Genomic DNA, 12873 nt, shown 5'->3' with positions numbered 1-12873 from the left:
TAGTTTTTTCTATCACAACTGCTTGCTTCAGTTTCAGTGTCACATAGTCAGGACGGTATAAGATGATGCTTGACAAAAGATCCCCTTATCGTATGGAACCCCGACCCGCCAAGCCTTCACATACTCTATATAATATACACTAACGCCAAGAAGAGGAGGGAAGCCTCTGGTACTATGCGCCCAATCAAGGAGCACCCATCTCTTTCGCAATAATGTTTGCTGTCTCTGGGATGTTACACATTTACCAATGTTGGTATGCATGCTCACCCAAGTGCTATGCCCATGCAGTTCCTAACGATGATGGCAGCCAGTACAAGTCATGGAAAGTGACCGGTCTCCTACCCTGGTCTGCTCTGCTCTTCACGGCTGGCTTCATAACGCGTACTATCGGCGCCTTTGGACAGTGGGGAAATGTGGGCATCTATATTGCCAGCACAGTTCTTTTGTTGGCTGCACCGTGAGTGCTTATTGATGCGGATTGATAATGGATACCACTGACTAGCGTACAGACCAGTCTATGAGGGCGCCAACTACTTCACCCTGGGCCGCATCCTTTACTACATCCCATACCATTCGCCAATTCATCCTGGGCGCGTTTTCACTACTTTTGTGGCGGTTGGTGTTGTGATCGAGGCTATTACCGGCAACGGGGCTGCGCTGGTTGCCAACTCTGAGGCGACGGAAGGTAAGAGAAAGACAGGAGAGGGACTGCTTAAAGCAGCTCTGATCCTGCAACTTGTGCTGATGGCAGCCTTTGTTGCCTTGGCTGCCAGATTCCACTACAACTGTTCTCGTGGTGGTGTCTTGAACGGCAAGATCAAGCGGGCCTTGTACGTGTTGTATTGCAGTTGCACCCTCATTACCGTGCGCACGATCTACCGGACGGTAGAATATTTCAGCGCCACGAGTCTCAATATCTATAGTGGCGGCAACCAGATTAGCCCAATCCTCAAGGATGAGTGGTTTTTCTGGATTTTTGAGGCTGTTGTCATGTACCTCAATACCATCTTGCTGAATGTCTGTCATCCGATGCAGTGGCTCCCACGCTCCAACAAAATATATCTTGCCACGGATGGTGTTACCGAAATCGAAGGTCCTGGTTATGACGATCACCGACCTGTCATCTTGACCCTTATTGATCCCTTCGACATCGTTGGTCTTATCAAGAACAAAGGTAAACAGGAGAAGTATTGGGAAGCTGAGACAGTCAGCAAGCTCAGCAAAGGTTCGCCTGGACCATCTGCTGTGTAGCTGAAAGCGGGTTGGGATATAGAATGCAGTTATTCTTGGGCCATGTTTGACAGTGACGGCGTTTCGTGTCTATGTATAGAATACTTGTCTCGATGATGTTTAATGATATTTCTCATTTACCAGTGTTGAAATATGGCAATTTGAATCTGTAATAATAAATAACTAAGTGGAAAAGGGATTGACGCTGACGTCTTCCACTGCGACCAGCCGATCCTCCGCCCCGCCTGACCCGCCCCGCTAATCAGTTGCCAAAGAGCTTCGGGGTTTCCCGACCAGCGCAGCTCCCCCTTCCATCTGCACTTGCTCCGCCACGACTTATTAGTCCTGTCACTGATAGTCAGCCTCTGAGGGACTGGGGACATATTCACTCCACAGTTGATGCTTGGGTTTCACGTCTCGCAATAACCCCCTCTCCGCCGCCTTCCCCGACCGTGTCCCCTCAACATCTTACCCCGCTCTTCTTTCCACACCGACAAACACTTGTCAGGTTCTATCGCAAACAGAACACACATCATGGGAAGTCAGAAACGGATAGCTAAGGTCAGCAGAACAGAGGATCTCCTCTTCGTAATCTGCGCCACATCTACCAGGGCGCAGAAAGAGAGCACAATTGACTAACGCATGACTCACAGGAGCTCGCCGAGCTTGTCGAGTCTCCCCCGGAGGGTATCGTGGTGAAGTTGGCCGACGAGTCCAATCTTTACACATGGAACGTATATATGGATGGACCTGAGAAATCTCCCTACCAGGTGAGCCTTTCCTACCTGTCATCGACGCCAAGGAGGCCATATGAACCCTCACTAACACTCAGAACCGTATCATACGTAGAACGGCAAATTCCTACTCAACCTCTCCCTCCCCACCGAATATCCCTTCAAACCCCCTACTGTCTCCTTCAAAACGAAGATATACCACCCCAACGTGACCAACGATGACAAGGGAAGCATGTGTCTGGGCATGCTTCGCGCAGACGAGTGGAAACCTAGCTCCAAAATCCTGGCGGTACTGCAGTTCGCGCGTCAACTGCTAGCGGAACCGATGCCCGATGATGCTGTCGAGGGAAGGATTGCAGAGCAATTCAAGAATGACCACAGTCGGTACGAGGAGGTCGCGAAGGAGTGGACACGCAAGTATGCCACTCTTTAGTGAGCCGCTGCTGCCTGCAATCGGTTCAGCAGGTAGGTAGACACCTTGAGGCGAGTCTGCGAGCTAAGAGTGATACGAAATGACGGGAGAAACACAGAGAATAGGGACCAAAAAGACATGAATGTTTCGGCTTGGCTAGATATGATATATATGATATGAACATGTTTGAGCATCACGACTGCATGAGATGAGACATTGTTAGCATGGTTTTACTTGTGGAATAAAAGATATGAAAACATCATGATAGAAACTATATGCATATCGGGAGCGGTATCAAAGACAGAATCGGCATCTTTCTTCCGGCCCAAATCCGCAAGATATCATTCACAATGCAAGACCAAATAAACCATGCATATGCTGCAGTGGTGCGGATATCCTCCTTACATTTTCTCTCTCGCCACAGCCTTCCCTGCACACCGTAGATCACTGTGCTGAGCTTCAAGGGAGTGTGGTGGACAAGAGTTGGACTACGAGTGGAGAACCGGGCAAGGGGGGTGATTATTGTAGTTGGGGTGCAGTTCATTAGTAGTATTGAGGTTACATGCTCAGGGCACCCAATGGTCAGTGATCGCCTCAGGCTGACTTTCAGGGAATGCCCAGGACGTGCTCAGATCTACTTAGTGAGCAAAAAGCGGCAAAGGGTGAGCTCTAAAAACGGAAAGAGTAGGCCATCAACTGTACCTAGGTTCCACCAGAAAATGAAGTACGTACCTTACGTATATTGACGCCCCGCATCAGAATGGGGGCTTGGTGGGGATTACATGATTGGACGACTAAAGATCATATCACAGATGGTAGACTATATGATGTGATTGCGGCACGAGAGGGAAAGTCCCCGACGGCCATTAAATCCAAACTGGCTTTCAGACGTGGACGGGGGCTCACTCCACGGCGCGCAACATCTCCCCACTAAAGCTCTGAATGGCTGTAGTATTTGAATAGAGAAGCGCCTAGAATGAATCTGTATACATAGTTCAACAACCTGCTATAACATTGAAACCAGTACATTCCTCACAATGACAAAGTCCGAACCTGAAGTTGATGGTAATCTCTCTTTTCTCCCTTTGTTGCAGCACATCTTCCACCCGTCACCGACCAAGCTACCCTAACACAAAACACACATCTAGAACAAAAACTCCTCGAGTTGATCCAACAAGATCCGGGACTACCGCGCGACAACCCCACCGCATCATACTGGCAGCACATTGTCCACAAACTCTCCAATGTGAAGAGCGCCTCCTTACCCCCAACGACCGATATTGCTATCATAGGCTCTGGTATCACCGGCGCAAGCGTCGCAAAGACCCTTCTCGAACAGCATGGCACGTATAGAATCACCCTCTTCGAAGCAAGGACAATTTGCTCTGGAGCCACCGGCCGCAATGGGGGTCAGCTCGCGATCAACGCCGCAGAAAACTACATTAAGATGAAGATGGCGGTTGGGGCAGAGATGGCGGGTAAAATCATCCAATTCAATATCAAAACTTTGGAGGCCATGCGCGATATTGCACAGCGCTTCGCTCATGCCCAGGATCCAGAGCTGACGGACGTGGTGAAACTGCGGGCGTTCAAGGACGAGGCGTCTTTTGGTGCGGTTTGTGAGGGGATCAAGGAGCTTGAGCGGGATCATCCTTCTTTGAAAGGAGTCTATACTGTTCTCGATGCGGAGTCATGTGAAAAGGTTGGTTTCACTTTTACTCCAGGGTAGTATTGAGTTGACTGATATTTAGGAACATGGTGTATTTGGGGCTGTTGGTGGCGTCCTCCACGCAGCAGGGACTGTGTGGCCATATCACGTCGTTACGAATCTTTTGGATGCGCTCATGAGCGAGTACGCTTCTCGATTAGCCATCGAAACCAACACCCCTGTTACCAAAGTTGACTACAAGCCCTCCACCGACACGCAACACTCGTACATCCTCCACAGCGCGAGAGGAAGCACCCGAGCGACGCATGTTGTCTACTGCACCAACGGGTACACCGGCCACCTCCTCCCGAACTTACGAGGAATCCTATACCCAATGAAAGGAACCATGACGGTGCAAGATTGGAGTGCAAACCCTCGCCATCAGAACCGCGGATCGAAGGCCTCCTGGGCCATTCACTACCTTCCATACCTGGACCCGGAAACCGGAGATGTTGCAGACGGGTTGATCTACGGGATGCAAGACACCGGAACAGGCTGGTACTTTTTCGGTGGGGAGAAGTCTCCTGTGGAGGACCTGCTATCGGCCAACGACACCACCATTAGCGCGACCTCAGTTCGGTTCCTACAAGAGTCCCTTTCCTCGCTTTTTGACCTGAGCGGTGGCAAGCTGGATTTCGGTAACAAGGTTGTAAGTTCGTGGTCGGGTATCATGGGCTTTTCGTCCGACGGACTTCCACTGGTAGGCCGTTTACCTTTGACGTTGACAAACCGGGATGGCACTGGGGAGTGGTTCTGTGGTGCGTTCAACGGATATGGCATGCCTTCCGCCTGGCTAGCGGGGGAGAGTCTGGGATTAATGATTGTGGGCAAGTCACCGAGGGCGTACCTGCCAGAGGCGTTCTTGATCTCAGAAGAGCGGCTTCGGGAGAGGCTTTCTGTGGAGCAGAGTATGCTCCACCTGGCTGATCCGTAAGCGTTTCGAGGGGCGTCAATGCTGGTATCGGAGATGGCTGGGTGCTTATTGCGACGTCATTTTCAAATGGACATTCATAAGGATAGACAGTGCCTCCGTAAATATTGTTATCGTAGATCCGTAATTAGCCGTTCGAGCTACATTTCCATCGCAGAGGCGGTAGTTTTAAGTGGTCAGGATCGTCGATGCCTTGTTCGGGGCCCGCGGGTTGCGGTCACAGCCGTCGACCCCAATCCGTTAGGGCAAGAGGGTCAGCTATTAGAAGCGAGGCCCGTTATTTCTGCCTAGAATCCAGAATATATATCCAGCTGATCTCCTGCAGCTTCGATCGGTCGTAGGAGCAAGTTGACAATGTCGCAACTACCCCTGGGGCTCATCGCTTTTGGCCCCAGCGCCAATTGCACCTTGGAGCTCTGTCCTTTGGAGGCCAGCATTCTTCAGTACCAGCCATCGATCCCGGCGAATTCCGTCGCAATCGCCATCTTCGGACTGTCCTTCATCGTGAATCTAGTTCAGGGTTGTTATTACCGAACATGGGGGTTTATGGCGGGTTTGCTCAGTGGGTGCATCTTGGAGATTGTTGGGTATATCGGACGCATCATCATCCACGACAATCCGTTTGACTTCAATGGTTTCATCATGCAGATTAGTGAGTCTCTATAAACAGCCCGTTCCATATCTCTAATGTCTCACCGTTCGTCGCCAGTCTGTATCACAATAGCACCTGTATTCTTCTGTGCGGCAATCTATGTCCTCCTATCTCGCGTGTTGGTGTGCTTCGTCTTCCTGTTTGGCCAGCCTTCTCACACATTTTCTAGAATCATACTGGTTGATGAGCGACTGTCGCGTATCCCGCCTCGCTTTCTAGGCTGGATCTTCATTACTTGTGATATTATTTCGCTGGTTCTGCAAGCCGTCGGAGGCGCACTGTCTTGTATTGGAGATACGAAAGATGACATCCAGGTCGGCGTGGATATCTCCCTCGCAGGTCTGGTCTTCCAAGTCGTCACCTTGACGTTGTTTGGCTCTTTATTCATCGACTATCTACTCTCCTGTCGCCGATCCGGCAAACACTGGACGTTCAAACCCCGCTTAAGCTTCTTTCTCACGTTCCTGTGCCTGTCGATGTTCCTGGTTCTGCTCCGGTGCGTCTATCGTGTCGTTGAGTTACACGAGGGCTATTTCAGCCACTACTTCCGAGACGAACCACTCTTTATTGCGCTAGAAACGGCGTAAGGAACTCTCCCCTCAGTTATAGTCTCGGAACATCGCTAACTGATGTAACCAGGATCATGTGCGCGGCCGCTCTGTGTCTCAATGTCGGCCATCCGGGCCTTGTTTTTGGTAAGTCAGGAGGTGAGCCGGCTAAAGAAGAAGAAGAAGCGGAGTACCGCATGATGAAGCTTGATTCTAGAGGCGCTCAGTGAAGGTCGCTCTGGATTCAGATTGATGCAGCTGGGTTTAGGCGTTCCTAGTATGGCAATTTGTGGATATCTTCTGGTTAGATGCCATTCTCATAGATCGCACGTTACATGGAATCACAACGATTATGTGTAGCACGCTGCTAACGTGCCGTCCTAAGAAGCCTGAATGGGCGGTTAGGAAAGGTTGGTGCTCAATTTTGTCCAGCGGTTGGGGAAGGGGGTCAATCCACGCGCTGTAACATGGATGTTAGCCATTTCGTTCACAATAGAGGGTCTAGGTGCCCCTCCCCACATAGTAGCCATAGAGAGTATCCATTCGACAAGCTAGCCCCTTCCAATAGTTTATATTCTTTGTACGTATACCAACGTGTGGTGTGGGTCCCTTCGCCCGCCGGGGTAAGGTCACATATAATGCAACATACACCTTTGCAACTGCCCCTAAATAGATATAAACTGAATTGGCTATTCTTAGTAATAACCTTAAGTGCTGGAAGGATGATTATACGTGGTTCATGACATTTTCAATGATCAAAGTGAGGGCTGAACCGCGCTTTGTTTGGTGGAACAAGGCCTCCATATACTTAACTCTCACATATCACCAGCACCCAAGTTCCTCGCAAACGATGCTGGGAACCATTCTGGTGGTGTCCAAAACTTATTACCATCCAGATAATTTAACATAGCATCGGCTGCAACCATCGCACTCGCGAAACACCGGCCCATGCCCTCCCCGTTATGCCCGACCGAGACGTACTCGCCCGGACTCCCCAGGGTTGGCCGCCCAACAATGCTCGCGCCGTTCTGTGTGAAGCCCTGGATCCCCGTCCAGTCATACAGCACGTCCCTCTTGATGTCAATATCCTGGAAATGATGCGGGAAAGCACTCGCCAGGAAATCAATCATACCACGTTTATGCGGATTGTCGTCTGCGAGGGTTACATTGTCGTTATAGTCACCGACTTCTTCTGCAGTGGCAAGGCCATAGAGGTAGGGTCCATGGTTTGGGCGCTGCAGGATCCAATGCCAGAAATCTTGATATCCAAATCCACGGGAGAGTTGGCAAGTGGCCGGCGCAGTGCGGTTGGGTTGAACGCCCAGCATATGTGCTCTGCAACCGTATACCCCGTCTGTGCCACACAATGATGGAAGAAGATGACTGGCGTACCCGTTCGTGGCGTGAAAGACGGCGCGGGCCTTGATATCACCCCGGTTCGTGGACACGGTGTAGTTGTACTTCTCAGCGGTGGGGTCGTGGGTGACTGACGAGACAGGTGTATACGAATGGACCGTGAATGCGGACATCTGCTGTAAGGCGGCCCTGAGAAGCACAGCAACCAGCTTGCGGGGATAGATCGTCCCCGACGTCTCTATGTATGCCGCTCCATGCTGTGCATGGGATCCCGCGAGCGTGATTTTCTATATCGTCCGGGGTGTCAGTGCCTGCCGAACTACTTTTGCGTCGCATATTTCAAACAGACTCACCGATAAAACACCCTCTTGGTCGTCAATCACATACCCTTCCGGCTCATGGCCGTGCTCCCTCGCCCATTCCAAGTCCGCCACAAAACCCGCCTTTTCCTCCGCCGTCTCAAACACGACAATCGTCCCGTTCAGCTGCAGATCTGTTTCCTCCACCGCCCCCAACTCCGTGATCGCGTCGACCATCATGTTGCGATTCCGCAGTCCAAACCGTCGCAGCTTGATGGCTTCCTCCGCGCCGAACTCCTCGGCCAGTTCCCGGATGTGGAACACTTCTGGCCGCCCAATATGGCCCCCATTGCGTCCCGTCGCGCCCGTGCAGAGCCCTCGCGCTTCAACCAGCTCAACGCGGAGATGTGGCTGCGACCGCGCGATCTGATATGCGACTGTCGCACCGGTGATGCCGGATCCGATGATCACCACATCCACCTCAGCGGGCAGCGGGACACGCGCGCATTGATCTTCGAACTCGATCTGGTGCTCGCGGATCCAGTAGCTCTTGGAGATGGATGGAATCTCGGGGTACTCGGCGGGGTTGGGGGCTCGCGCGTTTACTTGTTCGTTGTCCATCTGTGAGGTCCAGACGCTGGTCGAGGGCCCCGTCGCAATCGTTGTGGGTGATGTGATGCAGCTTTGATAGGTTGCCCCTGATTCCAGGCGATACCGGGGAAGATATTTGACTACGTGGTAGATAATGCGGAAGACCATCAATTGACCGTGGAGGGAGTATCTTGATGCCCCGCGGGGCCCGAGAGCTGCAGGGGTTGCGAGGATCTCCCACGGTCTCACCTGACAGCGAAACCCCCACCTCCCACACCACAGCCCACTGGGGCTTTGTTCTGCGGACGAAAAATGCCCGTCGGTCTCTTTTTGATCAGTTGGAAGCTCAAGATCAAGTTGACCACGAGTGCAGAGCTAGAGGGTGGCCACGGACGTCCTACCGTTATCCCTCATCTCCGTATCGTCCCAGGGCCTAACGCCCGCTATGCGTGCGTATTGGATTGATTGTCGGACTCCGCGGGTTCCACAAACCCTCAGAGGGCAATCACGATGCTTGGCATACATTGTAAACGAGCGTGCAGCTAACAGACGGCAGAAACACCGCCTCATGGGTGAGGATAACGGCGGCGTGTCTTGGCCTTCAAAGACAATAGATCATCCATGTGCTCTGGCTGGAATGACCAATATAAAAGCGATTCTCATAGCTTGGTCCGGCATCAGTAAGTACATCACCAGAGCTCTGTTGCAACTGGTACCATGCCCGCCATGTCCAACTTTACCACGGAGGAGTTCCACACCCTTCACCGTCATCTCCGAGCGTCATTCACCACCAATAAGACGAAAGATATCCGATGGCGCAAATGGCAGCTGAAGCAGCTGTTTTGGCTCCTCGACGAGAACGAAGACGCCCTGGTTGCCGCGATGACCGAAGACCTGCATCGACACGCGTTCGAGTCCCTCTCTTACGACATCAGCGACGTGAAAAGCACCGTCCTTACCATGTTGAAGAACATCGACAAATGGTCTCAGGGCATGCCGCCACCGGAGGCAGGCCTCTTTTTCCGATACATCGGCGGCGCCTGGATCCGCAAGGAGCCCCGCGGTATGGTCCTGGTCATCGGGGCGTGGAACTACCCCCTCTCGACCTTGTTTTCAGTGGGAGCGGCGGCCATCGCAGCGGGGAACTGTGTCCTCTTCAAGCCATCTGAGGTGGCGGCCCGAACGGAGGCATTGCTGGCAGAACTGGTCCCAAAGTATCTCGATCAGTCAAGCATTGCACTGGTCCGCGCCAGACCGACGGACATGGGGAAGATTCTAGAGTACAAATTCGACTTCATCTTCTACACGGGCAGCACACGGGTTGGACGTATCATCGCCGCCGCCGCCGCGAAGCATGTCACACCTACGGCGCTGGAGCTGGGCGGCCAGGCGCCTGCCATCGTTGGCAAAACGGCCGACATTGACGTCTGTGCGAAACGACTGGTGGCTGCAAAATTGACCAATCTTGGCCAGATCTGTGTATGTGTAAACCACGTCTTTGTGGATTCACAGGTGCACGATGTTCTCGTTGCACGTCTGATATACTGGGCCCAGCATTTCTGCTCGGGGGACGGGCTTGCTGGGTTGGGGAGGATGGTGACCGAGCGACACTTCGACCGACTGTATGACCTTCTCAGTCGCACCGCGGGAAAGAAGGTGTTTGAGGGCAAGCATTCCCGGAATGACCGGCTCATTCATCCAACAGTCGTGACGGACGTGACGATGGACGATTCTCTGCTATCTGAGGAGTTGTTTGGTCCTGTCCTACCTGTCGTGAAGAAGACCGTTCCGGAGGCCCTCGAGATCCTCCGAGACAGTCCTTCCCCACTGGGCCTCTATATCTTCTCAAATTCCTTGTCGGAAGTTGATACCATCCTAAACTCCACCAATTCAGGCGGCGTGACCATCAACGATGTGGCTATCCATCCGGATGTCCCGTCGGCGCCGTTCGGCGGCGTCGGAGACTCGGGCTACGGTGCCTACCATGGTAAATGGGGGTTTGATACCTTCAGTCACAACCGGACGGTGGTCCGGTTGCCAGGCTGGGTGGACCATTTTGTTGAATGGCGGTATCCTCCATTTGATGTTAAAAATCGGACCGAGACTGACGTGCCGCGTCCAAGTTTCAAGAAAGGGGAGACGCTGGAGGATCAGACCTCAGGTTCCGGATGTGTTGTTATGTAGCTATAAGCCTCTATTTTGGTGACATGTATCATTTTGCTATTGCTAGTGGTCCTGGAGCTTTCAACGCAGCTTTGCGTAAGATGGAAAATCATGCCATGTAAAGCTCATCTCTTCCCAGTGCCCGATTGACTGTTTGTAGCAGTCCGAGAACCTTTTCCTCTTCGAAGCGCCGTCCCATCACCTGCAAGCACACCGGTGCATCCTTATACTTTTCCGGCGTATCTATGATCGTAATTAGCACGAGGCCTGACATATTAAATATATAGCATCCAGCAGAACTCACAACTATCCCAATTCCTCCGATCGTATTCTGACATCGGCTCAAACAAGTCCTCCGTCCTGACATCAAGCACAGGATCCACCGTCGACACCGGGACCGTAGCACACGTCCAATCAAGGACATTCGAAATCGCCTCGTAGGTGAAATACTCCATCTTTCCATGTGGAGGAGCCACAGTACCCCCAGACGGCAAGATGACCGCATCGACTGGTAAACCTGTCGCCGTTCTCGCCGCCGTAGCCTGCCAGATATCCAGATACTTCTCCCGCAGCATCTTCACCTTAACCGCGGTGGCTCGATACTGCGAGACAGAGAGCGTAGTCATTGAATTTAGCGGCGTCACCTCGTCGATGAGCGGCTCGTCCAGCACGCCAAGCAGCGTTTTCACCTCCTCGCCGCCACTCGCGAAGAAGGTCGGGAACGCCGCGTCCATGAGCTCCTGTCCGTCCCAGGGATCGATATCAATGACCTGATGACCCGCAGACACCAGCGCCTGCTTCAAGACTTGCATCCCGCGCCGGATCGGCGGGTTCGGAAGCACGACGCAGTCATGCGGCATGAACGCGAAGCAGAGCGGGTGTCTCTCGCCGCGTCCCTCGCAATACTCCTCCTCCCGCCAGGGCATCCGGACACTGCTAAAATCCCACTCCCATGGCCGCAGGCCTAGCAGCGCTCGCGTATACACCTCCAGCCCATCGACGCTGCGACTCAGCGGACCCGCCACCCCCTGGATGGTCATCATTCCGTCGGCGTTGACGGCAGAATGTGCGGGGAACCGCCCCGCCGACGGACATATCCCGAAGATCCCGTTGAAATTGGCAGGGGTGCGGATCGATCCGGCAATGTCGCTGCCAATTCCTAGCGGACTGCCCCCGAGGGCGATCAACGATCCCTCGCCGCCGCTGGAACCGCCGGCGGTTAACCGGGTGTTATGGGGGGTGGAAGTACGGCCGAAGACGAAGTTCACGCATTCACCGGACATCAGCGTCTGCGGGACGTTGGTTTTGCAATAGAGCACGGCGCCTGCGTTGTGGAGCTTGGTGACAAGGCGGTCTTCCTGCGCAGGGATATGGCCGATCCTCGCGACGAAGCCGAGTGTGGTTTCTGTGTCGGTGATGTTCAGCACGTCTTTAAGGCTGATGGGCAGACCGTGCAGCGGGCCCAGCGGGGTCCCGGTGGTGGAGAGAATATGGTCAAGCTCTTGCGCGCGTGCGACGGCCCGGTCGAACAGGACCTCGGCGAGGGGATTTGTTAGGTAGTGAGCGATTGTTGCGCGCGCAATAAACGCCCGAGTTACACTTTCTGCGGACCAGTAGCCGCTTGAGAGGTGGGAGAGGAGTTGGCTCGGCGGCGTCTCGGTTATGGTAAGCTGCTCGTCGGTCAAGAGGCCGCAGCGATTGGGGAAGTCCTTGACGTAGGTTTCGTCTGGACGTAATGGCGGCATAGGGCCTGGCTGCCATTTGGAGACGAGGCTGTCTCTTGCTGCTCGTTTTTGGGCGGCGCGTTGTTCCCAGAGAGGAGTTTCTATGACGGTCATGGTGCTATATTTCTGTTTCTGGGGATAGACGAGGAGTAGGGAAGCCAAGTGAGCGAATTGGACCTGTTTGTATGGTCGGTGATCCAGCCCGTCTCTTCAATGATTATGAAGGTGATGGTCGTGTGCAAGGTGGTCCCACTATATACTTAGATCAAGAAAAATATGCCGCCGGTGATTTCTCTGCCGGGGTTTGCTGGAGGCCGTAACAAGGTTTGATCGAGATCAGAACGCGGACTGTCAACCAGTCATGATCATGGAATCCATTAATATGTGTATACGGTATTTGAAATCACTGACCATATCAAAAAGCGAGCAACACTCGTGGGCAAGGGCAGCAAGGTCACGTGGCCCCCCTTAGCCCCCCTCCCTCCCCCTCCAATTCAGCTCCCCGCTTCGGTGGGGAGGCAGTTC

General features: G+C 53.1%; 7 protein-coding genes across 7 annotated transcripts; 5 read left to right on the top strand and 2 right to left on the bottom strand.

The window, feature by feature from the left end:
• Window positions 1–65: 65 nt before the first annotated feature.
• On the top strand, window positions 66–1302 carry BO79DRAFT_202959 (putative RTA1 domain protein; the record flags this gene model as incomplete). Its single annotated transcript, XM_025681682.1, has 4 exons — window positions 66–90; window positions 154–253; window positions 308–457; window positions 510–1302. 4 exons carry the CDS (start codon window positions 66–68, stop codon window positions 1249–1251), a joined length of 1017 nt encoding a protein of 338 aa, XP_025535230.1. The 3' UTR covers window positions 1252–1302.
• Window positions 1303–1545: 243 nt separating this feature from the next.
• Window positions 1546–2591, top strand: BO79DRAFT_248222 (putative ubiquitin conjugating enzyme (UbcB)). The gene is made up of 3 exons (XM_025685696.1): window positions 1546–1791; window positions 1884–2000; window positions 2080–2591. Exons 1-3 carry the CDS (start codon window positions 1765–1767, stop codon window positions 2395–2397), a joined length of 462 nt encoding a protein of 153 aa, XP_025535229.1. The 5' UTR covers window positions 1546–1764; the 3' UTR covers window positions 2398–2591.
• Window positions 2592–3413: 822 nt separating this feature from the next.
• Window positions 3414–5018, top strand: BO79DRAFT_240547 (NAD(P)/FAD-dependent oxidoreductase; the record flags this gene model as incomplete). The annotated part of the gene is made up of 3 exons (XM_025685040.1): window positions 3414–3441; window positions 3525–4078; window positions 4128–5018. 3 exons carry the CDS (start codon window positions 3414–3416, stop codon window positions 5016–5018), a joined length of 1473 nt encoding a protein of 490 aa, XP_025535228.1.
• Window positions 5019–5369: 351 nt separating this feature from the next.
• Window positions 5370–6682, top strand: BO79DRAFT_202950 (RTA1 domain-containing protein; the record flags this gene model as incomplete). The annotated part of the gene is made up of 4 exons (XM_025681681.1): window positions 5370–5667; window positions 5725–5785; window positions 5837–6250; window positions 6307–6682. The coding sequence occupies 4 exons, from the start codon at window positions 5370–5372 to the stop codon at window positions 6443–6445; spliced, it is 912 nt and encodes a 303-aa protein (XP_025535227.1). The 3' UTR covers window positions 6446–6682.
• Window positions 6683–6906: 224 nt separating this feature from the next.
• BO79DRAFT_211407 (NAD(P)/FAD-dependent oxidoreductase) lies at window positions 6907–8593 on the bottom strand. The gene is made up of 2 exons (XM_025683019.1): window positions 7925–8593; window positions 6907–7858 (listed from the first exon to the last, which is right to left on the bottom strand). Exons 1-2 carry the CDS (start codon window positions 8489–8491, stop codon window positions 7031–7033), a joined length of 1395 nt encoding a protein of 464 aa, XP_025535226.1. The 5' UTR covers window positions 8492–8593; the 3' UTR covers window positions 6907–7030.
• A 91-nt stretch (window positions 8594–8684) lies between these two features.
• BO79DRAFT_58446 (aldehyde dehydrogenase family protein) lies at window positions 8685–10689 on the top strand. Its single transcript, XM_025689454.1, has 2 exons — window positions 8685–8910; window positions 9018–10689. The coding sequence occupies exon 2, from the start codon at window positions 9179–9181 to the stop codon at window positions 10643–10645; it is 1467 nt and encodes a 488-aa protein (XP_025535225.1). The 5' UTR covers window positions 8685–8910; window positions 9018–9178; the 3' UTR covers window positions 10646–10689.
• A 7-nt stretch (window positions 10690–10696) lies between these two features.
• Window positions 10697–12462, bottom strand: BO79DRAFT_248217 (alpha-glucosidase; the record flags this gene model as incomplete). Its single annotated transcript, XM_025685695.1, has 2 exons — window positions 10697–10867; window positions 10929–12462. 2 exons carry the CDS (start codon window positions 12460–12462, stop codon window positions 10734–10736), a joined length of 1668 nt encoding a protein of 555 aa, XP_025535224.1. The 3' UTR covers window positions 10697–10733.
• Window positions 12463–12873: the final 411 nt, after the last annotated feature.

This window comes from Aspergillus costaricaensis (assembly GCF_003184835.1).
Source record: "Aspergillus costaricaensis CBS 115574 unplaced genomic scaffold BO79scaffold_41, whole genome shotgun sequence".
Lineage (NCBI taxonomy): Eukaryota > Fungi > Ascomycota > Eurotiomycetes > Eurotiales > Aspergillaceae > Aspergillus > Aspergillus costaricensis.
Note: the sequence above shows the minus strand (reverse complement) of the source record. Positions and strands in the feature narration are given on the sequence as shown.